Source organism: Prunus persica, chromosome G1, assembly GCF_000346465.2.
Source record: "Prunus persica cultivar Lovell chromosome G1, Prunus_persica_NCBIv2, whole genome shotgun sequence".
Classification (NCBI taxonomy): Eukaryota; Viridiplantae; Streptophyta; class Magnoliopsida; order Rosales; family Rosaceae; genus Prunus; species Prunus persica.
The window spans coordinates 6407119-6432884 of record NC_034009.1 but is presented as its reverse complement, the minus strand read 5'-3'; the positions used below and the strand labels follow the sequence as shown (position 1 = coordinate 6432884).

The following is a 25766-nucleotide window of genomic DNA, read 5'->3' as shown; positions in this document are numbered from 1 at the left end:
TTAATATCTATAAAGTACAAACTAATGCAACTAGGAGGGTTCTTTTTTTTTTTTGGGTATTAAATAGTATAGACCTTTGAAATATAATGTATTTAAATAGTATAGCCGGGCAGCTATACTTATTTTTGACACATGGCCCCTAATCGCTAGAGGGTCCTCTTTTAAAAAAAATTTAGTACAGCCGCACGGCTATACTCCGTGTCTTTAATTTTTTTAAAAGTAAACTTGTTTTGACACTTGGCGCCTAATTGATGGGGGTCCTCATTTTGATACGGCTATACTCAGTTTTTTAATTGTTTTTTTTAAAAGTATAGGCACACGGCTATACTATATTACACGTGGGCGCCTAGGCGCTGTGCAGCTGCTCTGTTTTTATTTTTTTAGTAAATAGTATAGCAGTGCGACGATACTCGATTTTTTTATTTTTTTTATTTTTATATATAAAATATTAAATCAGGGCCGCTTTACTGGTTTTTTTAAAATTGTCTTTAATAAATAGTATAGACAAGCGACTATAGTCTTTTATGTATGTGTGTGTGTGTATGTATGTACGTATTTTTCAATAATACATTCGTGTTCTATACACGTCTCCCGTTTTTTAAAAAGCAGAATTACAATAGTAGTATTTCTAAGCTCAAAGGCACACGGCTTCAAAGCAAACACACTCAAACCTTGAAAAAAGAACATGCTTAGACTCTAATTCTCGCAGATAGCACTCAATCACTCAGAACATATGGTTTTATTCTCTTAAGCAAGTATAAGTGAGTATATGAAATAGAAGCACAATTTTTGGTTAGATCTCGTGAAGGGAATCAAATACTAAGAATAGGGATACATACATACTTACCAGCACCCATGAATACATCCTCAAAGATTAGCTAGGTCTTTCACTAGGTTGTAATGAAAGGCTAAGGTTAGGGGAAATGAAAGAATTGAAAGGAAAAACAAGAACTTAAGAACATACCAAGGTTGCATTCTTCATTGATCTACAAGGTATCATTGATTTAGAATGGTATGGCTGCAAACTTCATGGTATCACCTGGCATAGACCTTATTTTTCGCACTTAGATTTGATCAAAACATTTTCTCTTTTATCTTTATTCTTTGATGATTTGATCTGCATCTTCTTTAACTTCATTGCACAGATTCACACCAATTTTCATTTAGGTACCTGGCAGCAACTTCCTTACTTCAAACTTTATCTTGGCAACCTTGGTATATTTCTAAGCTATAGGGTATGGCTACAATATGTTAAATATCTCATATTGAGATACAAAGGTGGGGAAATGATGATGGTGATAGAAGAAAATGGCTTAAAGTGTTTGGCTTCAAAAGGGCTGATGGAACACACATATGGGTAGGGTGAAAAGAAAGCACATAGAATGGTTATGCACACATAGCCTAGCATCACTTCAATGAGTTCATTCATGATATCTGGAAAAGAGAATCTTCCTTAGTATTAAATGAAAATGGAACAATGAGATCATTTAGAGTGAATTGAAGAAAATAAGCAGGAATGAGAAATAGAAACACTTTAAACCCTCTCAAGAAAGCAATTAGGCTTGATATAGCTCACTAGGGTAGTCTCCATTATTCTCCTTCAAGAATTTGAACATGGTACTTTAGCCACCAGAATTCTAAGAGCAAAAGCTTTGTGAAGTGCTAAATTCTTATATGAAAACCTCAATAGCAGCTCTATATCATCGATTATATTACATTCTAAAAAAAATTAGTGACAAACGAACGAAAATTGAAAACCTTCCCCCATACTTGAATTGAACATTGTCTTCAATGTTAAAGCATAGTAAAGATGATTGAGAACATGTAAATGATAAAGGAAAAAGTTAAGAAAAGGTTTAGAAAAACTCCCCCATGATGCGATTAGGTCGACCGCTACCAAGTGCCTTCTTATTGAACACATGGGTTGCCTCCCAAGAAGCGCCTTAGTTAATGTCTTGGCAAGACATTATGCAATCAGCTAAGTTGATGGTACGGAGGGAAGTTGATCCACCACATGGCCAGTTTGAATGCCAGCTGAAACTCCCTCATATAATGGCTTTCAACGTTGTTCATTTACTTTGAAATTCGAGCCATCTTTAGGGTTTTGAATCTTCATAGCTTCATAGGGAGAAACATTAACCATGGTGAATGGGCAGCCACCTAGACTTCAATTTTCCTGGAAAAAGACGCAAACATGAGTTAAACAAAAGCACTGTCATACCTTTGGTGAACTCTTTCTGGTGAATGTTTCTGTTATGGTAACTCTTGGTTTATTCTTTATAAAGCTTTGCATTCTCATAAGATCTCATGTCTAATTTCTTTCAATTCATTGAGCTACAACTTTCTAACATGGCTGGCCTTATCTAGATCAAAATTCAACTTCTTGATGGCCCAAAGGGCATTGTGTTCAAGCTCTATGGTAGGTGACAAGCTTTCCCAAACACAAGACGATAAAGGCTCATTCCAATGGGAGTCTTATATGCAGTCCTATAAACCCATAATTGAACTTGGAAGCCCAATCTTTCCTTGTATTGTTCACAATCCTCTCTAGGATGTCCTTAATTTCTCTATTGCTTATTTCTACTTGATTAGAAGTTTGAGGATGATATGGTGCAGAAACTCGATGGGTGATGTTGTACTTTTTCATGAGTGTTTCGAATGGCCTGTTACAGAAGTGGCTGCCTCCATCACTAATAACAACCCTTGGAATTCCAAACCTTGTGAAAATATTGTCCCTCAAGAACTTTAGTGGCTTCCACCCATTTAGACACATAATCAACAACAACAAGTATGTAGATATAACCAAAGGAAGATGGGAATGGTCCTATGAAATCAATACCTTACACATCGAAGAGCTCCACAAAGAGTATGTTGTTTAATGGCATTTCATTCCTACAGCTTATGTTCCCCATCCTTTGACACCTATCACACTTAACACAAAAATTAAACGCATCTTTTAATAGAGTGGGCCAAAAGAAACCAAATTACAGAATTTTAAGTGCTGTTTTCTTCGCTCCAAAGTGATCTCCACAAGCCAATTTGTGGCTATGCCTAAGTATGCTTTCTTGCTCTTCTTCTAAAACACATCTTCTAATGAGTTGATCAGGGCAATGCTTAAATAAGAAAGGTTCATCCCATACATAATGTTTCACCATGGAAAAGAACTTCTTTTTGTCATGAGAAGTTAGATCATTTCTAAGAACACCATAAGCAAGATAATTAACAAAATCAACATACCATGGCTCTTTGACTTGGGCAACATATAGTTGTTCACCGGGGAAAGTCTCATTAAGGGGTAGCACAGCTTCTCCTCGTTCTTCAACCACAATTCTGCTCAAATGATCAGCCACCACATTATCACATCTCAAAAGTCCCTACAATACCTATACCAACATGTTCAGAATAACAAAGGGAGTAATTTTTGGTCTCAGACCCCTGCCAAAATGTGGCCGGAGCAACTCATAACACTGCCAAAGCCGCAGGTCAAACTTGGGTGTATTGATTAGTTTCCAAAACTCCAAAATCAATCCTAACCACATACATCAACATCTAGAACATGAAGAGTATATGAAGTTTCATACCTCGATCGACGGAAACAACAGCCGGAGTTGCAGAAAACGGCGTCGGAAAACTTGAAAACCATAGACATTTCCGAGCTTGCAGCAGCGTCGTGAGTGGCTGAGGTTTCTTTACTTTTGTATGTTGACAACCTTCTTTAATTTAATTTATGTTATTAAGTCAAATGTTAGTCTTTTTTAATTACTTTAATTAGTGGTAGTCTATTTTCCAGTGATTTCAATGGGAGAGGACTTAAAAGGGAGCTGACTTGGGCTTCGCATTCCCTTCAATGGTCTCAAGCTAGCAAGGTAGCCATTTGATTTATTTTTGCATAGAGGAAGCTTAGTGGCCTGAATTGTTGCTTCCTTCTCCTTTGGTATTGAAGCTCCAGTGGGGTCCCACATATTTACGCAATAGAAGTTTGAATCAAGTGTTTCTTAATTACAAAGATGTGTCACGTGTCTGTAATTAGTTATGTTAAACACGTGAAGGCACGTGAAGGTTGTTAGCTCAGATGCTTAACCATTAAGCAAAGCCTAAGTATAAAGTCTCTACTGTACGTGTATAGTGGTAATGAGAAAAACAGATTTGATTCCCACCATCTTAAATACTTCGCAAGATGCACGATATTTCTTGATTTATAAGAAATTTTTTGTGAATAAAAACAACCATGTTAGCATGATTGTCTTAATAAAGCTTTCCATTTTTTAAGACGAGATCAACAAGCTAGAGAATTTAGAAATGACATACCCCAAGCATGAGAAAAGTGAATGCTTGATTGTCTGCACCAAGATAAATTTCAATCAACTTTCGCAGGTCAGCAAGGCTTGCATCTTTTACAACCTCAAGTGTTGTAATCAACTTCCCTGGATTTTCTTTTGAAGCCTCCCATTTCCCATACACTTCAGTATCTGCATACTCGACTTTTGTTTATCCCATCTGTCAGTTTCTGCTCATTTTCTGCTCATTTTCTGATTTAACCGATGCAACAGTAGGTGCGGGACTTGTCACATGTTGAGAGAGCTCTCTGTAGTTTCCAGAGTGTAAATATGTTGCGGATCCTGACAAGTCTATCATCTGGTCCCCCTTGCCATCTTCTTCCCCTGGATTTCTGCTTGGCCTATTCACAGTTGGTGTATGTCGATAATCCTTAGGTAAAGATGTTAGGGATCCCATATTATAATTACTCTGGAGGCCAGACCCATCAAAGAGATACAAGTTTCCCAGCAACTATATTAAAAGTGATAGCATATATGAAATTTGTAAAGTTTAACTCTGACCATAATATGTTATCTTTCAAGGTGACTTTGTGAAAATCCCACATCGAAAATCCACACTCCTGCAAAGGTGTTTATAAACAAAACACTGTGATAATTTAATGAGTATGGTTAACAATAGAGAGTTGGGCTAACAGGTTTGGCTATAGGCTTGGCTTTGAATTTGGCTTTCATTAATAAAAATTACATTAATCAAAGACTTGGGCTTTGGAGAAATAAAAAGTTCGAGGTTTCTTCTTTATTTTATTTTATTTTTTAAAAAGGAGCACAGCCGCGCGGCTATACTTTTTTTTGACACGTGGCATTAAAAGTTGGAGGTTCTTCTTCACTTTATTTTATTTTTTAAAAAGGAGTACAGTCGGCCGGCTATACTCCATTTTCATATTTTTTTCCAAAAGACAGTTGTGTGACCCGTGGCGCATAATGGCTGGGGGGGGGGGGGTGGTTACTCTTTTTTGTATTAAAAAAGTATAGCTGACCGGCTTTACCAGTTTTTATGAACGTGCGGCTATACTTTGATTTTTTAATTAAGAAACAGTATAGCCGGGCGGCTATACTTATATTTTGACGTGTGGCATTAAAAGTTAGAGGTTCTTCATTATTTTATTTTAAAAATGCGTACAGCCGCCCGGCTATACTCCATTTTCAAATTTTTTTTAAAAAGACAGTTGTGTGACACGTGGCACATAATGGCTGGGGGGGGACTCTTTTTTGTATTAAAAGAGTACGGCCGTATGGCTTTACCCAGTTTTACTCTTTTTTTTGGAAACGTATAGCTGCGCGGCTATACTTATATTTTGACGTGTGGCATTAAAAGTTAGAGGTTCTTCATTATTTTATTTTATTTTTTAAAAAGGAGTACAGCCGACCGGCTATACTCCCTTTTCAAATTTTTTTCCAAAAGACAGTTGTGTGACACGTGGCGCAGAACGGCTGGGGGGGGACTCTTTTTTGTATTAAAAAAGTACCGCCGCACAGCTTTACCCAGTTTTACTTTTTTTTTGGAAACGTATAGCCGCTCGGCTATACGTATTTTTTGACATGTGGCATTAAAAGTTAGAGGTTCTTCTTCATTTTATTTTATTAAAAAAGGCGTACAGCCGCGGCTATACGTATTTTTTGACATGTGGCATTAAAAGTTAGAGGTTCTTCTTCATTTTATTTTATTAAAAAAGGCGTACAGCCGCCCGGTTATACTTTATTTTCAAAAAAAAATTTCAAAATACATGTGTGTGACACGTGGCGCTTAAAGGCTAGGGTTGTATTCAAAAAGTATAGCCGCACGGCTTTACCCAGTTTTTTTTGAAACGTATAGCCGGGCGGCTGTACTTCGATTTTTAATTAAGAAATAGTATAGCCGGGCGGCTGTACTTATATTTTGAGGCGTGGCATTAATAGTTAGAGGTTCTTCTTTATTTTATTTTATTTTTTAAAAAGGAGTACAGCCGCCCGGCCGTACTCCATTTTCAAATTTTTTTTCAAAGGACAGTTGTGTGACACGTGGCGCATAATGGCGGGGGTACTCTTTTTTAAAAAAGTATAGCCGGATGGCTTTACCCAGTTTTAAATTTTGTTTGGAAAAGTATAGCCGCGCGGTGATACTATGATTTTTAATTAAAAAATAGTATAACCGGGCTGGCTGTGCCTTTTTTTGACACGTGGCATTACGGTTAGAGGTTCTTCTTCATTTTATTTTGTTTTAAAAAGAAAAAGAGTACAGCCGCCCGGCTATACTCCATTTAAAAATTTGTTTTTTAAGACACGTGGCTCCTAATGGCTGGGGGGTCTTCTTTTTTGTATTTAAAAAGGATAGCCGTACGGCTTCACTCAGTTTTGAAATTTTTTTGGAAAAGTATAGTCGCACGGCTATACTATTTTCACAAAGTGCTTTGTTTTATCTTCAGAAAATAGTATAGCCGTCCGGCTATGCTTGTTTTTTTTCTCTAATTTTTGTAAAAAAAATTGTATGGCACGGTAGGGTTTTTTAAAAAACAAAAAAATTTAAATTGTCTTTAATGAATACTATAGACGAACGGCTATACTTTAATTTAATACATGTAATTAAGCAATACGTTAGCCTCTTTCTTAATTACTTTAATTAATAATTATGTTTTAATTATTATTTCTTTAGTAAATATTTTACTGATTTTGTAAATTACTTGGTAAATAGTAATTAATTGTTTTGAATTATTTTGTGGACTTTTTTTTTTTGTTCTTTGATATTAAATAATCATTAAAATACGGGCGCATGTGTACAATACTTGTCTTATACGTTTGTTTTCATTATACTGAGTCTTTAAGATGTATATGGAAAACGGAAGTATTATTGAAAAATATGTTCGTATGTGTATAATATGAGTATTAAAAGGAAAAATGCTAAATTCTTTATACGGGTAATAACTCTGGAGAAGTAAAAAATCAAAAGGAGACAATAGCCGCCCGGCTATACTTAAAAATATTCTAAATATTCGGCTATACTGTTAAAATATTATATTTAAGGAGCATAGCTGCACGGCTATACTATTTAAAGGTGTACAATAGTAAATAGAATTTTTTGAAGGCATCGTGGTGCGGCTATACTCTTTGAATATATTATGTTTTAATTAACTTTATTTATTTAGTTATTTCATAAAAATTAATTAATTATATTTAATGATCTTAAATAATTTTATGCAATTGAAAATTATTTTTAAAATAGTTCCGATGATTTAAAAATTCTAGAAAATTATTTTAGTATTCTAAAAATGGAATTTTAGTCTCCATACCAAAAATTCAAGTCTCGAACCAAACACCATAGCTTTCAAACTTATCTGAACTTATTCCAAAACTGTTCGTAAGCCTCGAACCCTAATTGTAAACCTACTATAGGGCACTTAGGACTCGATTAGGGTTGAAAAATACTTAACTCGACCTAGGGCTTTACGATTTAGGTTTTGCTCTCAATCTTGGGTAAGTATGATGTAACCTAACCTAACCTAGACATGTCTTGGCGAATTTTGTCAGGATAGAAAAGATGGGACTTGGGCTCTGGGGAAATTTAATTAAGACACCCAAATGAAAATAAATAATTTATTTTTTCTTTTTGCACAACAGAATTAAATCAGTAACATATTTAAATATTCACTAAAGAAATGATAATTAATATATAATTACTAATTAAAGTAATTCAAAGAGGTTAAGATATTACTTAATTACATATATTAAATTAAAGAAGTTGGCCAAAAAAATAAAAGTAAAGAAACTAATTTTATATTTTTAATTTTTTTTTTAAAAAAAACCTCTCCCGATGAAATTTTCTTCGGCACATATCTATCATGGCGAAGTTTTCCGTATTTGACCTCTCGACAAAATTATGTCTAATTCGACAAATATTTGCTAGCATAGACTTGTGCCGACAAAACTTCGTCGGGAGAAATGTTTTCTTAGTTTGGTATAGCCGGGCGGCTATGCTTTAAAATATTCTTTTTTGGGTATCGCCGTTCTGCTATACTGTTAAGATATTATATTTTTAGAGTATAGCCGTACGGTTATACTTAAAAATATTTTGTTTTGGTGTATAGCCGTGCGGTTATACTGTTAAAATATTATATTTAAGGAGTATAGCCACACGGCAATACTATTTAAAGGTATAGAATAGTAAATATAATATTTTGAAGATATAGCCGTACGACTATACTCGTTGACTATTTAATCTTATCCTAAATCTAAAACGGTGTACTAAACATACCCTAAAGATATTATCTTAAGGACTAAATTAGGGAATTGACTTAAAAATGTGTAATTGATAAAGCATGACAAGTGTAGCAGCTTTGAAGATCAATTGCGATGGGGCTTGGTTGGTGGCAACAAGGCTGGGATCTAGCGCACATAATTGATATCGGAAGAAAATATATTTGGATATGATATTCGTATTATACATGCACATATATATATATATATATATAAATATTTCTAATTTTCATACTCATCTTAAAGACATGACAAAATACAAGTTTTTTTTCTTCGTATAATACATGTAATATAAGCATATGTATGTAGTCTTTATATTTAATACACATATTTTTTATTCAATTTTTTTAATAATACAGCCAAAATACACAGTGTACATATATTTTTCACATATTATTAAATACGAAAAAAATTAAAATATTTAAATAAATAATATGAAAATTTTATATAATGGCGAATTTTTCAAAGTATTTTGTTAAATTTTTTTTACCAAATAATACACGTATGCTGCGCGACCAAGAAAAATACCAAATAGAAAAAGGGAAAAGAAAAAAAGGAAGCGTTTCCACTAAAACAGAAAATAAACAGAATAAACAGAAGAAACGTTTCCTCCCTGGCTATTCCAAGTTGCAACAACTCACTCTTGCCGCCCAAACTCACTCACTCTCTCTCTCTCTCTCTCTCTCTCTCTCTCTCTCGTTACGGTTCTTCTTTGAGCTGCGCTTCAATGGCTGTCAATAAAGTAAACCCCCTTACCATTCAACTTCTCTTTCTTTATCTAACTTCCTGCGACTTTGTTGCTCTCTTCTATGTTCTTGAAATTTCATTTCCATAGATTGCATTCTGAATTCCAACTTTGTTGCTTCTTTTGTCTTCTCTTTACGTGCTTAGAAATTGTAAGAACACATAAAAACTTTCGATCTTGTATTCAATTTCAACTCCCTTTCTGCAAGATTCTTGAATTTATTTCATCTCTGACGATTTCCAAGCAGACGGTTTATTGCCTCCATTATTTACAAGCTTTGATTTTTAACCTAATTTGCCCCTCATATCTCATATCTGTGCTTAGAATGTTTTCGTTGCCTTTCTCTTCTTTGAGCACTTTTCCTCAATAAGCTTCATATCTCATATCTGTGTAGGGTTTAAGTTTTGATATAGACACACAGCTATACACAACGTTATATATGCTCAAGAAACAAATGATCTTTGTGTTCTTGACTGTCTTTTATTGGTGGGTTTCTCCTTACTGTTTTTTTATTGGCATGTGCTTTACCACATTATATGTAAAAGTCGTGAAATTTGTGCATTGCTCTCTAGTTAGGATTAAAAACTCTGACTCTTCTGGTTTCTTAAATTTCTTTAATCAGTTCTTTTTTTTAGTCATTTCTACAAGATTCCTATAAATCCCGTCTCATGATTGAACTGCTTGTATGCATAATGTGTAAACAAATGGAACCTAATTATTTATGTGGGACAGAGAAACATTATTAAGTAGTATTTGAATCCCCTCCTGTGTTACTCAACTAATATTAGTGTGCCTGTGTGCGCTTTGTTGTGGGTTTTTTTCCCTTCATTATCTATGGAAAAATTGTTTTTTATGCTTTATTTGTAAATCGCAGCCATTATCATCTCATGATGCCATGGAGTTGGATAAGGACTGCTCAATTGTGCTTGAACTATCTGAAAGTGACCCCCTTTTTGATAAAAAGAAGGTGAGAAAGCAATAAATATGAGATTTTTTGTTTGTTTTATATGAAATATGTTGTTTATAGGATTTCATATGAAGTCTAAATGATAGTAGTAAAGGAAATGTGAGAGTGGAATGGTATGCAGTATGTACAGTGGAGAAACTGAGCAATCACCCCCTTTTGTCAATGAGCTTCTGATACTCTTAGATTCAATGACTTATATGTGAGCTGTTGGACGCGTGCTGTTAACTAAAGTAAGAAAGGCCAAACTAATTACTGTATGAATTTCATGTTAGATTCTTGTTAATTAGGCAGTTTAACTAAAATAAAGTGAAAACTACCTGGGGAACAACTGTCAATACTTCCATTTACTACGTGTACAAGATTTGTACATGCTGCTAGTTTTTCTATTTACTGTAGATTGTATTATTCTTAAATAACAATTAATTTCTGGTGATTGGCATATTCTTCTGAATTAGTTGAGTTGTTTCTACTATCATTCTTTTAATTTTTTTTTTCTTCTCATCTTCTGGCAGAAATTGCTACAAGATATGGGATTTAGTACCAAGGAAGAAATACATGTTAAAAGGTCTTCAGATCCTAATTGGATCAGTACCTCCTTGAAAGTAATGCTTCAGATCGAAAGAATCATAAACTCAGATGAGGTAAGTTCATGTTAAGGATTTATTGTAGAACTAGAACAAAGCCAAATTCACAATATTCTGAAAAATGAGGCCTTTCCTACGTAATGAATCCCTCTTTAGATACTTCAAAACTCATAATTCTGAGAACTTCTTGGACTGTTTAGGCACAAAAGGGGAGACAAATGGCTTTAGAGTTGCCTGATAGTACCTTGATTGCACTGTATAATTAGCAGACTAATGATGAAATAATGGGTTCAATCGGTGCAGACAGAGCTTTATTTTGCTGGAGATGAACCAATGGATATGTATGGCCCCAGAAATGAGCTAGAGGCTCTCAATTCAATCCTTCAGCTTGTTGAAAGCTCACTATCTAGTGCTTGTCTAATGCAAAAGAATGTCCTGCAAGAATTCCGCGATGCTATTGTTGATATGATGAGTCAGTCTGGGAACAAGAACATTTTGGAGACTACAATTGTAGAAGGCTACAACTCTGATAAAGAAATAAAATTGTTACAATGGGGTGAAAACAATGGTGTCAAGACAAGGTTGGAGATAGCTTGTAAGTCTTATCTCTTCACTGCTATGATTACTGCTGTTGTAACTTGTTTATTCTTTCCCTCTTTTGATGGGGTTTCCTGAGAAAAGAAAAGAAGAAACCTAACCATGTACAATAGAAGGAAACTAGTGTGTAGTGTGTACTATATCATGTCTTTTGTGCTTCATTCATCATAATAGATGTCGAAGGGGCTGGCAGAGGAGCCATAGCTACAGAGGATCTGAAAGTTGGAGATACTGCTTTGGAGATCCCGACATCTTTAATAATTGTTGAGGAGCTTGTGCAAGCTGATATGGTATGTTTATCACGTGAAAACCCTTTTCAATACTTTTAACTTTCCTATAAGTATTACCTCTGTGTTTAGTCAAGAAGTTTCTAAAAATATATGTGCAGAAACAGAAAATCAAAGTGAAACAACATAGACTCCATATCTAGCAGGGGGCTGAGTTGCTCCAAGATGAAAGTGAAAGAATTTCATGAACTTTTCCTTCTTCATGTTCACAAGTTGGATGTAGAAACGATTGATGAATGATTATCAATTGTTATGAACATCTGTTTATCTGCTATATGTGGAGTTTGAGGTGTCATTCTACTAAACGTCAATGGTAATTTACCTAGCTACATGGAGTTACCAATTGAACCACAAGCAAAAACCGGACTTTATTCCAGTGTGTTCCACATGATGTAATCATAAATAAACTTCTCTCCACTATGTCTTGATGTATAATCATGTTGGATCTCTCCGTTAGTGATGCATCTGTGCTTTTTTTCTTGTTCTTTCTGAGGTGGTATAAGCATGGACCAACAGCTAAAGTAGGTTTTAGGTCTGTATCTTTCATATGCATATAGTCTGTTGGCTCAAATAAATATTGCGTGGATTATTAAATGCATAGTCTGTGAACAAGAAAAGTGGCCCAATATATTACTTTTTTTTCCTTTACTGCAGTATCATGCATTAGAGAAGTTTGAAGGCATTTCCTCTGAGACGATGTTGTTGTTGTGGAGCATGAAGGAGAGGCATAATGGTGATTCACAATTCAAGATCTACTTTGACACACTGCCAGAAGAATTTCATACTGGTACATGCTTTGCCAATGAAATTTCTATTTTAATTTTGTGCAACTGCAAAGTTCATTTTATGTGAAATTACATTTTGGATTTTAGTTTTCTTTTTTAAGAATTTAATCTTTCTTTGGTAGATAGTAATAGTTTGATGTAAGTCAAATATAGAATTTATACATTTGTGTAAAGTTTATTTTTAAGCTGCTCAAGGTTTAGTATATCAGGTAATGATAAAATCAAGATACAAAAACAAAATTCAGATAAAATTATATGTAACTCAAAAAAATAATTACCTACGCGAATGAGAAAGTATTATATTAATGACCTTTTTTATTTAATACTTTCAGAAATTTAAGTGTGAGGCAAGATAGTAACTCGCATCTAATTTTTGTGCAAGATTTTAATTTTTAATTTTTAATAAATGCAAGTTGAATAATTGGTATTGTTTTACTTTATCTCAATACATACTATGATTTTCTCTGTGTTCACTTTTGTTATAGTTTTTCTTCATGGGGAGTAAAACTATTTAGATATGCTGGAAGAATTAGGCAAATGATTTTATCAAGTACAAGAAACATCTAGGGATATCAAACTTCCTCTAGACCCACCCCAGGGAAGTTTATGGTTGTGCTTTGTTATATGTCAGTTTTTTTCTGCTAATTTAAATGTGAAGACGTACTTCTTCTCCTGTTGTTGCTGCCAATTGTAAAATATACTCTTTGCTGTCTGCAAGTTAGTTACACTACGCTAAGGTGACAATCATTCCTTTTGCCATGGGTTATTACTAAACATTTTTTGTAGATGATGAAAAAAAGGACGCTACAAAGAATGATTGTACGTTTATGGATAGTGTTTCATAAAACTCCAAAATTCTCATTCTCACATTTGCATCTTAAAAACTATGAACTAAGATGGACTTGCTATAAAGGTGTATAGGGAACAGTGTTGGTTTCTTGGAAGTTTGAACACGTCTTAGGAAGTAGGAAATAATGGTACCTAGAACGTTAATAACGTCAAGTCCAAAGCAACTAATGTGTAACCGACTTTTCCCTGCTATGGGTTTAAAACAACCATGATAAGTATACATTGGAAAATTTGGTGGGAGGGATGAAGTTATTTGCAGAAATCAAGAAGTGGATGAAGTTATTTCGTGTTAGATTATATAAAATAAGCATGTGTATTTGGAATGGATTTGTCAAATTTGATATGATTACACTGATTTATTTGTTTTAATTTATCTCTTCCTTTCTTTCTTAATATTCCTTCCTCAATATGTTGCAGGGTTGAGTTTTGGAATTGATGCGATGATGGTTTTGGATGGAACCTTGCTGTTGGATGAGATTACGGCAGCCAAAGAGGTTATTAGCCTTTCCAATAGTCTTATTAAATTAATTTGTTTGGCATTTATGCTCTCTTTCTTTCAGTTATAAAGAGAATATCAACATTGTTAGATGATTCATCCATACAGAGGTGGCAATTTGGTTTGTGTCATCCTGCCCCTATAAGAATGGGTTTAGGCATTCCTAAGTAGGCTTGAGGGAGAAATAGGGAAGAGATTACATTACCAAGTGCCAAGGCAAGCTCAGGGTGAGGAATTATAGGTGCTCCATTCAGTTCTGTCCAACAAAAATCACCTGATTTAGCATACAGTTTTAGTAGTCCTTCTTCATAATCTATCTGAGTTCCCTCAAAGGTCCTACACTCTGCAGTGATCACACTCCTACTCTACTCTTCTTCTCTAAGATTGTTTGCATCTTGGGGAATATTGAAGTTCACATTCTTGTCTAATAGTGTTGCTTGTTTGCTGTCTTTCCCATTTATAAAAGTAGAATTTGGTTATTTGTACCTGGTCTTGAGTTATTCTATATGTTGCCTTTTCAAGTTATCTTTAATAGAGAATGCTGCCCAATAACAAATCTACTATGAGAACAAGGTCTGACCCAACCCGAATGAGTTAGTAAATACAGGAAGAACATGGAGATGCCCAAATCAATTATGGAGCCTCCAGCGAATACCTTTCCAATTGCCATTGAAATATTTGATCTCTCACTTTCGTATAAACTAAGAATGGAATGTCGTATTTGCATCCCGTTTCTTCCCTTTTTTTAAAGTTTCTGATAGGATTTCATCATAGAACTTTCTCATACCTATATATATATATAAACTTTATTTAAAGGAAAAGCTTACCAGTAATTAAAAATTAAGCATCTAAGTCCTTTTCTTGTCACAGCATTTGCGTGCTCAATATGATGATCTCTTCCCTGGACTGTGCGAAGATCATCCTGATATCTTTCCACCAGAGCTTTACACATGGGAACTATTCTTGTGGGCATGTGAACTGTGGTACTCAAATAGCATGAAAATCAAGTTCCCTGATGGAAAGCTGAGGACATGCTTGATTCCCATTGCTGGCTTCTTGAACCATTCGGTATGTCACCCTTTCTTTATGCCCCAACATTTTATGTCCTGATTGTTGAGATAAACTAAAAGTTTAAAATATACTGAGAATTTCTTCCAACAACTTATCATAACCATCTTCTGAGTGTACTTTTGTGAATTGGTTGCCAGATTCCAAAACAGTTTCTTTATATTGTAGAAACTAAGAGGTTACAAGGACAAGAATGACCTTGTGTTATCTACTTTCTGGACAGTCAGTTTTGGGTTTAATTAAGAAGTGTTTGTAATGGTTCATGTCATTGAAAAAAAAACACTTTAGTTGTTCATATCAATGTGATATCCCGTGGTCATGTTTTTGCTTTATTCCTTATCACAGCTAGACCCCCATGTAGTGCACTATGGCAGAGTAGATTCTGCAACAAATACCTTGAAATTCCGTCTATCAAGACCATGCAATGCAGGGCAAGAATGCTGTCTTAGTTATGGAAACTTCTCTAGTTCTCATCTAATTACCTTCTATGGCTTTGTACCTCAAGGTGACAACCTATACGATGTCATTCCTCTAGGTGAGTTTTATTGCTCTATCTCACTCATGGATATTTTTTACAATTGATCAAGCAGTACCAAACGTGACATAGTCCTGATATATCTTCAACATGCCATTGTATTGTTGTTGGAAAATTGTCGAGGACTTGTGCTCTCAAATATTAACTAGTAACATTCCCAAGCAGATATTGATGCTGCCCAAGATGATTTTACTGAAGGCAGCTCCATATCAAACTGGACCACTCACATGGTGCGGGCTACTTGGTTATCACATAACTGCAATATTTTCTATTACGGCCTGCCTTCCCCATTCTTGGACTGCCTAAGGAGAGCTCGGAGCCCCATGCCGCATACTAAGGACCTAGTAATTTTCTATGCTCATTTATGTTATAGTGGTTGACATCATCTTCATCTTCTTTTGAATCTTTTTCATTAGGAAATGGCATTTATTATTGTGTATGATCTATTCTAATGAATTGCTATTATTACTTTCACATTACTCTTGTGTGTTAAGAACAAAAAAATATTTGTCAGATTTGCATTTTCTTTCCAATATTGTTTAGCTTTAGTTTGAAATTTCTTTCTTGATTCGGTTTTTATGTCGATTCAATATTCTCATATATGAACTTCCAATTCTTTATTTCACAGCTGCCGGAAAATTTGAAGAATGAAATTGAAATTCTTGAAGATCTTCGCGCCATCTGTGATGACATGATGGATAATCTTGGTGATGCAGACCTTGATGACAGGTAAAGTCTCCTAACACTTTATCACATAATCTGTGAATCTGTGATTGATTGAAGCAGCCGAAACTTTCCTTTGTTGAAATGAGAATGTGTATCTTTTTTTTGGTTGTTGCAGAAAAAACACTAATTGGGATGTAAAGCTGGCAATCAAGTTCAAAGATATACAAAGAAGTATTGTCTCTTCAGTTTTAACTTCATGTTATTGTGGCCTGAAACTGGTGAAAGATGAATTGTCTAAATGCCTGGCTGAGGACACTCCTGTCTCAAAGCAGATTGAAGTTTACAAATAAGAAAGCTTTTTAGTGTACAACTTTGATAGGGCACAATTCTGTTTTAGTAGAGAATATACCAAACCAAACTAGTGATCAAATTTAGGCCACAAGGTTAATGATCTGTCAATATGAGCTGACAAATTGACAGAATTTTGTTTGTCCTCATTGTATGACATGAGCTGCTTGAGCATAGAATATTACTTTGGTAAAGCAATTATGCTTGTCATTGTGCTGTTTTTTGTATAATATCCCTACCTCAACTAAATCTATATTTTGTGATTTTTCTTTCTGGTGGGGAGGAGGTGGGGGTTGAGAAGAAGAATCATTAAGGGCCAAAAATGAAAGAAAACAAAGGCATGGACATTGCCTTTTTTATGTGGTCAGTGTATTCTTGTCAATTTTAGATTATTGTAGGAGGGCAAAAGTATACTTTTTGGAATGAGATAAGGATGCCAACGTTTGACTCAGAGCCTTCCATTAATTTACAACTTTGTTTTTTTATAAGGTTTTGATTGATTGTAGCCAAAGAATTATATATTTTCGTAATATACACAAATTTTAATTTAATTAATTTTCGTAAAGGCTCTCTAAGAATCCCTTATTTTACTACATGGGGAATGATTTTCCCTCAAATTCATTCTGTTAATCAAACGAGGCCTAAAGGGATATAATTTTTTTTTGTATTGTAGAATCCCCCAAGTTCTGATATGCTCATAGTCACCCACCAAATTATGTATACGATGCAATGAGTTAAATGGCTCTTATTAGCCTCCACAAATTTGAGGGACTTAATTTCGATTAATTGAGAAAAGGGGATCGAACTTGAGGCTTTTTTTTTTTTCTTTTAAATATAAATGGGACGTGTTCAAATATTCCTTCATATTATGACTAATTCGCTTGTGCCAACAGAAGGGCCCACTCAAGCCATTCAAGATTATATTCCACATGCAACTCGTTTTGCATTAACGTTAGTTTTGTTACTACGTAATCTATATATATAAAGCAAAAGACAGAGAATGGTGAAACATTTAAAATACCAGAAAATGTCCTTGGTTAATGCAAACATTAAGAATTGAAATTATTAATTAAATAAGGATAATATGGTAAATTCATAATTTTTCGTATTAAAAAAATTAAAATTAAAAGAAAATTCAGATAATGGATCCTATTTTTATAGAACACAAATATCCATTATCTTTTTTAATTCTAAAATAAATTTAAATTTTTTATAAAACAAAACCTCTCGCATGCGCGGAAGCGCGTGCAGAGAGGCTAGTATTAATTATAAATATAATTAAGGCAGATTTTTTGTCAAAACAAAAGAAAAGAGAAGTTTGAAGGAAATGGTAGTTAAAGTGGTGGTTAAGGAGGTTGTGATTTGTGAGTTGAATAAGAAGGATATGATTATGATGTTTACGTGTTTCCTTCCCAATGATCAATTCATTACATCATGATGATTTTTCTAGCCATCATCTTTGGGCCCGTTTGATAGTGATTCTAGGAATGCCAAAATCACTTATGGGGAGAAGCACCTCCCACGTGCTTCTCCTTAAAATCACTTGAAGTGATTCTCTATAGAATTAATTATTGCCTTATCCAAAATTACTTTCAAATAAGCTATTAATCAACTGATTTTTTCTTCACTTGATTGAAAGATATTTCAAAAGCGAATATTATAAATACTTATTTTGTAGTTGTTCTATTTGACTTTTAAGAAGGAGGCCCTCATTATAAAAAGAAAAAGGAAAAAAGGAAGGCCCTCATTATATAATTCTAACCTCTTTTTTTTTTTTTTTTTGTATAGGGTAAAACAACACTTGATTTCGTCTCTTGTTGGAATTTTTAACCAAAAGAATGTTAACAAAACAAAAATAATAGGAGTGAGACGAACTTGGGCTTTTGGATATAGCGAAAAGGTTATGGTTCAACTCAGCACTAATTACAATCCAACTGTGGAGGTGATCACTTGTAGGAACTTCAACGGAGAGATCAGTAATGAACAAAACAACTCATGTAAATGATATTAATTTCATGGATTGTGTTAAACATATCTCTTTCAGAGATTCAAAGCTAGGGTCTCAAATGCATGATTAACTGCTCTTAATCGCTTACGGTAGTGTTTTTCAAAGGAGTAAAAGGCTATAAAAAAAAAATCAAAACATTCCTCCAAATGTTGATGACATAATTGACATGGATGACGTGGCACAATGTGACTCATTACCCATTTTGTTGTTGATGTCTAAGCTGGCAAAAGGTCCCATCCCAATAAGAAAACATACATTGGCTGTAGCCAAGTGGGCAGCCCACCACCCCTTCTTTTCTCATTTGTCCCAACCGCCGACGCCATCTTTTACTCTCTTCCCAACCTTTCTCCTCTGAGTCCAATAAAAACAACTTCTTCTTATGTTAACGAATAGACACTTCCTAGTCGTTGACCTAACTCCAATCTGTCAACGTGCCGAAACCTCAGTGGCTCCTCACTTCATATGTTTTATAGGGTGCCGCACCTGATCACGGCTTTATCTCATAAAACTTATTTAATATTTTTAATTGTTAAAAAAAAGGAAAAAAGAAAGAAGAAACACACACAGATACAAAGGGAAAGAATGTAGTGAGAAAATAGAGAGAGAATAGGATTTGCTTTTACGTCTCCTTCTCTATCTCTGTCTGAGTTAGCCCTCTCTCTTCTTCCTTTCTCTTCCTTCTTTGCTTCGGAGAAGCAAAGAAGAGAAGAGACGAGAGGAGACAACCGAAAACAGAAACCCACCTACCCCAGGAAGAAATACGTTTTATTTGAAATTTTTTGGAAGCTTTGTACCGGAAAATTATTTTTAGAGCTTTGGTTGGACTGGAATTGGGTTTGGTTGCTTTTGATTGATTGTGGGTTTTCGGTGTTGGTCAAGATGATGGTGGCAAGCAGTTTTGATCTTTGGAAAAAAGATGTCTTCTTTCCTGCAGCTGAGGAGGTGCAAGAATCAGCTGATATGTACGTTTCCTTTTGCTTTTCGTTAGTTTTGATCATGTGGGTTTCAGTTGCTTTAATTGGTTTCTGCGTATACGTGGACTTTGTTGTTGGAATTTGGAGATGGGTGTGTTGAATTGTGTTTTTATGAGATTTTCTGAAGTGAAAATGGATTGTATTGGGTTATATCTTTCATAGTGCTTTTAAGATGTGTAATTTGTTGGATATTTTTCAATTATGTGGTTGTGCTGCTGGTTTTGAGTTTCAATTCAATGGGGGATTTTGGGTTCTGGTATTTTAGGTTATATCTTTTTTTCTCTTCCTCTTTTTCTTCTTCTTAAAGTTTTGATGATGTGGGTGATGCTTATATTGGGCTCATTTTCAACTTCTGGATACATTTATGATAAATATGCTCTCATGGTGCTGTGTAAAAGATAATTTGTTTACAAATATACAAGGTTTTGCCGTTTTCTACCATATATTTAGAATTATGTGGGTTTTCAGTATAGCTTATGTGTGGTGTAATTTAGTGGGTTAGTATGATTTTATCCTTTGTTTTGGATGATAAGAAAAAATTCCGCACTGTCTGGGAATGGGGAAAGATTAAATTTTTTATCCCAATCATTTGGCTCAAAAGATGGAAGGGACATGAACATATAGTGTTGGATGACTTCGTGAGCCAGTCATATTCAGTAATGGTAAGGCTTCTCTAGTTGCACTGTTAAGATGATGATAGACCACCCTATATCCCAGGAGTAGGCGAATGGAAGATGAAAAGCCACTTTCTTCCACTTCAAAAAAATTTGAGTTGTTACTGGACAGGTTGCCAGCTCCTTATGTTCAGCAATCAATGATCATAGGGATTAGGTCGTACTGTACTACTATTCTTTAAGTTTTTGCAAAGATTGAAGGGAGCTTATTCACATTTTCCACTCACTTGAAAAGTATAATTCGTTGGTATTTATCTCTGTCTAGAATGTTCAACTAATTCGGAACTCGAAATAATTTTTCCTTTTGCCGGCCCTTATTATTATTATTTTGTTGTTGTTGTGGTTTGTCAGAATGGAATCCACGTACAGGGCATGGGTTCGACAGAAGAGAGAAAGGTTAGCACCAGACAATTTGGATGAACTTTGTAGGGAGCTGCAAACCGCTTTAGGTACTGCCAAATGGCAGGTAGGTCTCTTGTCTCTGATAAGCTGACTACTCTTTCCCGCCTGTTTATTCACTGTATAAAAATATTAATGGGAATTTGTGAGCCTACCCAATCTAGATAAGGTTTCCATCAGTATGATTTCTGGAAAGTCAAAGACTCTTCTCATCTTTAACCATTGTTCAGTCTTTTGTTTCAAAGTTTCCTAAGATGGAGATATATGCTTTCTTAGTGGCACTATCCGTTCGGACTCAATTTCCTGATTTGGTTTCCCTTATTATTGATACTATCACCAATTAGAATTCAGAGAAAGTTTTGTCTGCAAGCAGTTTAGCCAATATTAAAATTTTACTTACTGTAATTCTGTTGTGTTGAATTGTGAATGCTGGTTTAGTTGGAAGAGTTCGAGAAAGCAGTCAGGTTGAGCTATGGACAACGCGGTGATGATCATACAACAGCTAGACATAAACAATTTATTGCTGCCATTGAAAACCAAATTTCTCATGTTGAAACAGCATTAAGGGAATCATTTAGTGTGGAAGGAAAGCAACCCCTTCGATGGGTACACCTGGATGAAGAAGAATGTGATGATTTTGCTGCATTTCTGTCTGGGACACCACAAAGTTTGCTATGTGCCAAAAATGAATATGTAGAACTTGGACCTTCTGTGAAAAGCTCCGAGGAAAATGACTTTAGAAGAAAAGACGTGGACCTTAAATCTAATGCTGCCTGCAGCAGAGACATTTCTGATGAAATAAAGGGGGTTAAAGATGTTATTACTATATCTAAGGATCTAAATTTTGTCATGGAAGTAAAGGGGAAAGAAATCGCAGAAATGAGGGATGATATAATTTATGATGCAGATAGAACAACTAATACAAGGAAGGCATGCAGTTCACCAAATTATGGTGATTTGAGGATCATAATAGCTGATGAAGTTGAACACAGAAAAAAACTAATTCCGGGGTGCGAGGACACACCTAAAGAAAAAGGATCCAAACTTGTCTTCTGGAAGCAAAGGTGTGCGCAATTGCATCAGGCAACAGCAGCAGTTAATTTGTTCAACCAGGTCAGTTTGTTACATATTTGAAAGGAAGAATTGATTATAACATTTGATTAGAAGGTGATACATCTTACACATGCAAGGAGAAAGAAGAGAACAATCGTGTATTCTTGTACTCTATTTGTTCTCTCCCCTCTGCTTTCTTTCAGTTGATAGATTATTATCTTTTGTTAATTCCAAGCAAAACTTGTAAATTGTCTTATGCAGCTGTTTGGTCGGGTTGGTGCATCTCAGAAGCAATTACAAAGTCCACAGAAACAATGGCAAACACCACTACGCTTACATAATCGTTGTTCTGTTCAAGCTACTCTTGGTTTAATGCTCACTGTTTTCCTGCTTGGTAAGCTTGATTTGCTTGAACTTGAAGCATTTCAATCATCAAGAAGTCAATATACCGTATACTAAACTGAAAATGGTCAATACTTTCCAAACCGTTTTAATCAATTGCTTTAATTTATAACCATCTCAGGCAACATGATATATTAAAATGAGTTAGTAAAAGATATTAGCTATAGGCTCTGTCAGGAAACAGTTTTAGAGATGTTAGTAGAAGATATAAGCTATAGGCTCTGTCAGGAAACAGTTTTAGAGATTGTATTTCTTAATATGTATGTAACATAAACAGAAACAAGAATAGGAGTTTTCATATCAGACTTAGGTGATAATTTCATGTTTCAAATTTGTGCAATTTCTTTCCCCAAAAAGAATACAGCCCTACGTTTCAAACAGATCTCATCCTTTGTAACTAAGACTCGATTGCAGCAGAACTGTTTGGGTATTTGTGTATCTGCTGGCAATATTTAGTAGGAAAGCCTTTTAACAGCCACTAGATTATTGTTTCTGGTCTAGTTTATTCAGACACATGATAAAATTTCATGACTTCTAGTGCCCATGTACATCATGTTGCTTCACTTGCTTCCAGCTTGTATACTGTCTTATCTCTGTTGTTTCCAGTGACATTATTGAATAATAGAGGATACGGGTTTACAAGTATTTAGACGTAATTATTTGAAAATGTTAGTACTTTTTTTTTTAAAATGAAAAAAGTGTTAGTACTTTTAGTTCTATAAAACTATGCTTATGAGGGTTCTCTTTTTGCAGTACCATTTGTATTTTATTCAAGCTGAGATAAAGTGGTAAATACACAGCATCTGATCCGGATGAAAACTAAAGGTATTTTTAATTGCTTTCGCTCTCATATTTTATCTTATAAATTGAGTAAAGCAGAGAGTTTGAGTGCATTTATGAAGAGTTTTTCTGCCTTTGAAGGCAACAGTGTGTGGTGTGCTCCAAATTAAACAACACCCTTATTCATGTGGATGCTTAACCTCCACCCCGTTTTGCCTTTGCAATTAGTAACAATGTAAAATGATCTGACCAGCGAATGTAGCCACATTTCGTAATTCACATCCCTAATTCCACAGATGGTGTTAACAAACTAAAAACGTTATAACAATAGCTCGAGCCTTTTGCTTTACTGGAATGATATAACTCAAGTCATTTACAAAACATCTCAATGTTGTTTTTCTGTAGGTATTGAAGCTGTTACTAAGGTGACAAGAGTCTGAAAAGGGAATGCTTGCGACTAACATCTCCTTGGTTGTTGTCAAGGCTATGGAATGGGGCGGCGGTCCTTTTAGATTTCCTGATTCCATTAAATTGTAAATGCATTCAGGTAGCTTCTAAAACATAAGAAGAACATTTGTAAGTGTAGACATTCCACAATCTCACTGAGCTTGAAACTTCGATTATGACATTATGGTATGATGCCAATGGTGGACATGGACTCGAAAATCCATGCCGAAGATGTTCTGCCCACCTTACTTGTAAAGTCCTCATGTAGTGCAAGGAATGAGCACAAAAAATAATACAAATGCAATGTTGTGTGATTCACGCGATTCATTTCCACCCACATTTTGATGAGAGAGACTTTAAAATGTGATCAACTTATGAAAGTACTTTGTGATTCAACTTTCGCATGGGAAGAACCCTCATGATATTCTGGGATTCATGTGGTAACTTCTGTACTGAAAAACAGAAAACGAATGGCTGGTAACTGAAATTGGGGTGGGCATGGTCGAGTTTGGTAGGTAGATTGGATGACGAATGACTAGTAACTCAGAGTAGGGGTGGGCATGGTCAAGCTACAAATGTACTTTGCTCTATGGGACATTTTGTCCATGTTTGTCCTTGGGAGTCTCTCATGTCGCTCAAATTATTGTACTATAAATATCTAGATCCTGGAAATATACAAAAAGATACAATAGAAGCACGACTCCAAAAATAAAAATAAAAGATCAATCAATATTAAACAAGTTATGAGGTTAAATAAGCTTAAAAACAATGTGACCATCTAAGAAACTCCCTCTAAAAAAGAAAACCCTCAGCAACTCTCTCTGTAGGCATTCCAATTTCTAAAACTGATAGCATTTGTCAAATTTGTGAATCTTGGGCGTTCCGAGTGGAAAGTGATAGCATTCCTCCCTTCCTCCCATGTTTCTTGTTCGACGATGATGTTGTGATTCTTATCTTCCAAGCCTGTAAAGTGAAGTGTCTCTGAGGTTTTGGTGGAACCATTTGAAATCAATTCTGGGCCCACGACGTGCTTCAACAATTGCACTTACCGGACTGGGAGGGAATGAGCTAGCAACAGACAAAGTAGTACATGAGGAGTCTTTTTTTCTTGATTGCCGCCTTTTCTTGGTGAGAAATGGATCATTGCTCACAAGATTTTTATTTTTATACAAGAGATATTGAGAGTAGCGAGAAATCGAATCTAGGACCTCGAGTGCATAGATAAATGCTCTTAATTATTTGAGCTACAAACCCCTTACCAGCCTTCAATGCTGATCAAAGTTAATAAGCTTGTGATCAATAGCTTCCTATATGTATGGAGACAAATGATCTGTTGCTAACTTGTGTTGCAGTTTAAATTGGTGACAATGAAGTGTTTGGGGTTGCTTTGCATATTGTACTTGGAGGACAGGTGTCATAAACTCATTGGTTCATCCAATTTCCCCCCATCAGTGGCAAGACCTCATCTGAGTGGTCCCAATTCAACAAAACTTCAAACATAAGACACATGTTTGTGAACATTATGGACCAACATACATCACACCAATTAGCTTTTTCTAGTGTTTAGTTACTTTCCTCTAAATTTCACCTACTCCATGTATTGTCTCATTTTACAATAATAAAGATGAAATTGCGTAACTTAGAGTAAACCTATTTTTGGCTAATGATGTTGTAAATGTTATCAATTAAAATTATATTCTCATACGTGTGGCAAAATTACACACATCATAAACAGTTTTAGTAGAGTCCATCTTGCCTTTTCTTTAGAATATCTATACTTTTGTGTGTGGATAAAATTGCAATAATACATAATAGTTTTAAGACTGGTGTAGCGTTGTCAAATGCTAATACAATCATTTTACTCAGCAATCCAACCATTAGTATCATTTTTCGTTTCATGATTATACATATATTTTTATTTTATATAAGTGATATTGAAGAGGGGGTTTTTCTCACACAAACTGTATAGATGCCATGGAGGTTCAGACCTTAAACTACTTATCCGCAAGTCAATACCCTTTTCACTGGACTAAACCCGGTTCACACCTACTACTTAACAAAACTAAAATAGATTGAAACTAAATACATAAAAGAAACAAATTATTTGATGCTCACCGTAATAGGTTTGTTACAAAGATATTTGTACAATGGGATAACTCGTCTTCGTAATAAGGCTAGCTACAGCTAGTCAATGCAATAAGTCAAACCTCCAGCATATGATCTAGAATCATCAGCCGGCTTCAAATTCAAACTCGACAGCGCTTGACAAGATTTTCAGGCTTTAAATGCGAAGAAGAAATCAGGGCTGCATTTAAACTTTTAGTTCCAAGTCCCACCCATTAAATTGGAAATATGTTGTCGGTTCTTCACTATGAATCCTTTCAATCTTTCGATTTTTCGTTTTAATTTTTAATTTTTAACAAAAACGATATGATATTATTGAAATAAAAAAGCAGTACATAACCTATGCAGTTTCGGTGAGGAATGCACCTCCTTGAATTTCTGTGAGTCCGCCAATGTACTTAGGACACCCTCTAA

At 34.9% G+C, this 25766-nt stretch overlaps 2 protein-coding genes across 2 annotated transcripts; both read left to right on the top strand.

Annotated features, from left to right (window-relative positions):
- Positions 9028 to 16740, top strand: LOC18788909. The gene is made up of 12 exons (XM_007223002.2): positions 9028 to 9306; positions 10184 to 10276; positions 10789 to 10917; positions 11164 to 11455; positions 11632 to 11747; positions 12399 to 12531; positions 13796 to 13872; positions 14745 to 14942; positions 15288 to 15477; positions 15643 to 15821; positions 16106 to 16206; positions 16319 to 16740. Exons 1-12 carry the CDS (start codon positions 9292 to 9294, stop codon positions 16491 to 16493), a joined length of 1698 nt encoding a protein of 565 aa, XP_007223064.2. The 5' UTR covers positions 9028 to 9291; the 3' UTR covers positions 16494 to 16740.
- Positions 19026 to 23555, top strand: LOC18793886. Its single transcript, XM_007222348.2, has 6 exons — positions 19026 to 19461; positions 20499 to 20613; positions 20985 to 21659; positions 21861 to 21993; positions 22755 to 22826; positions 23187 to 23555. Exons 1-5 carry the CDS (start codon positions 19379 to 19381, stop codon positions 22778 to 22780), a joined length of 1032 nt encoding a protein of 343 aa, XP_007222410.1. The 5' UTR covers positions 19026 to 19378; the 3' UTR covers positions 22781 to 22826; positions 23187 to 23555.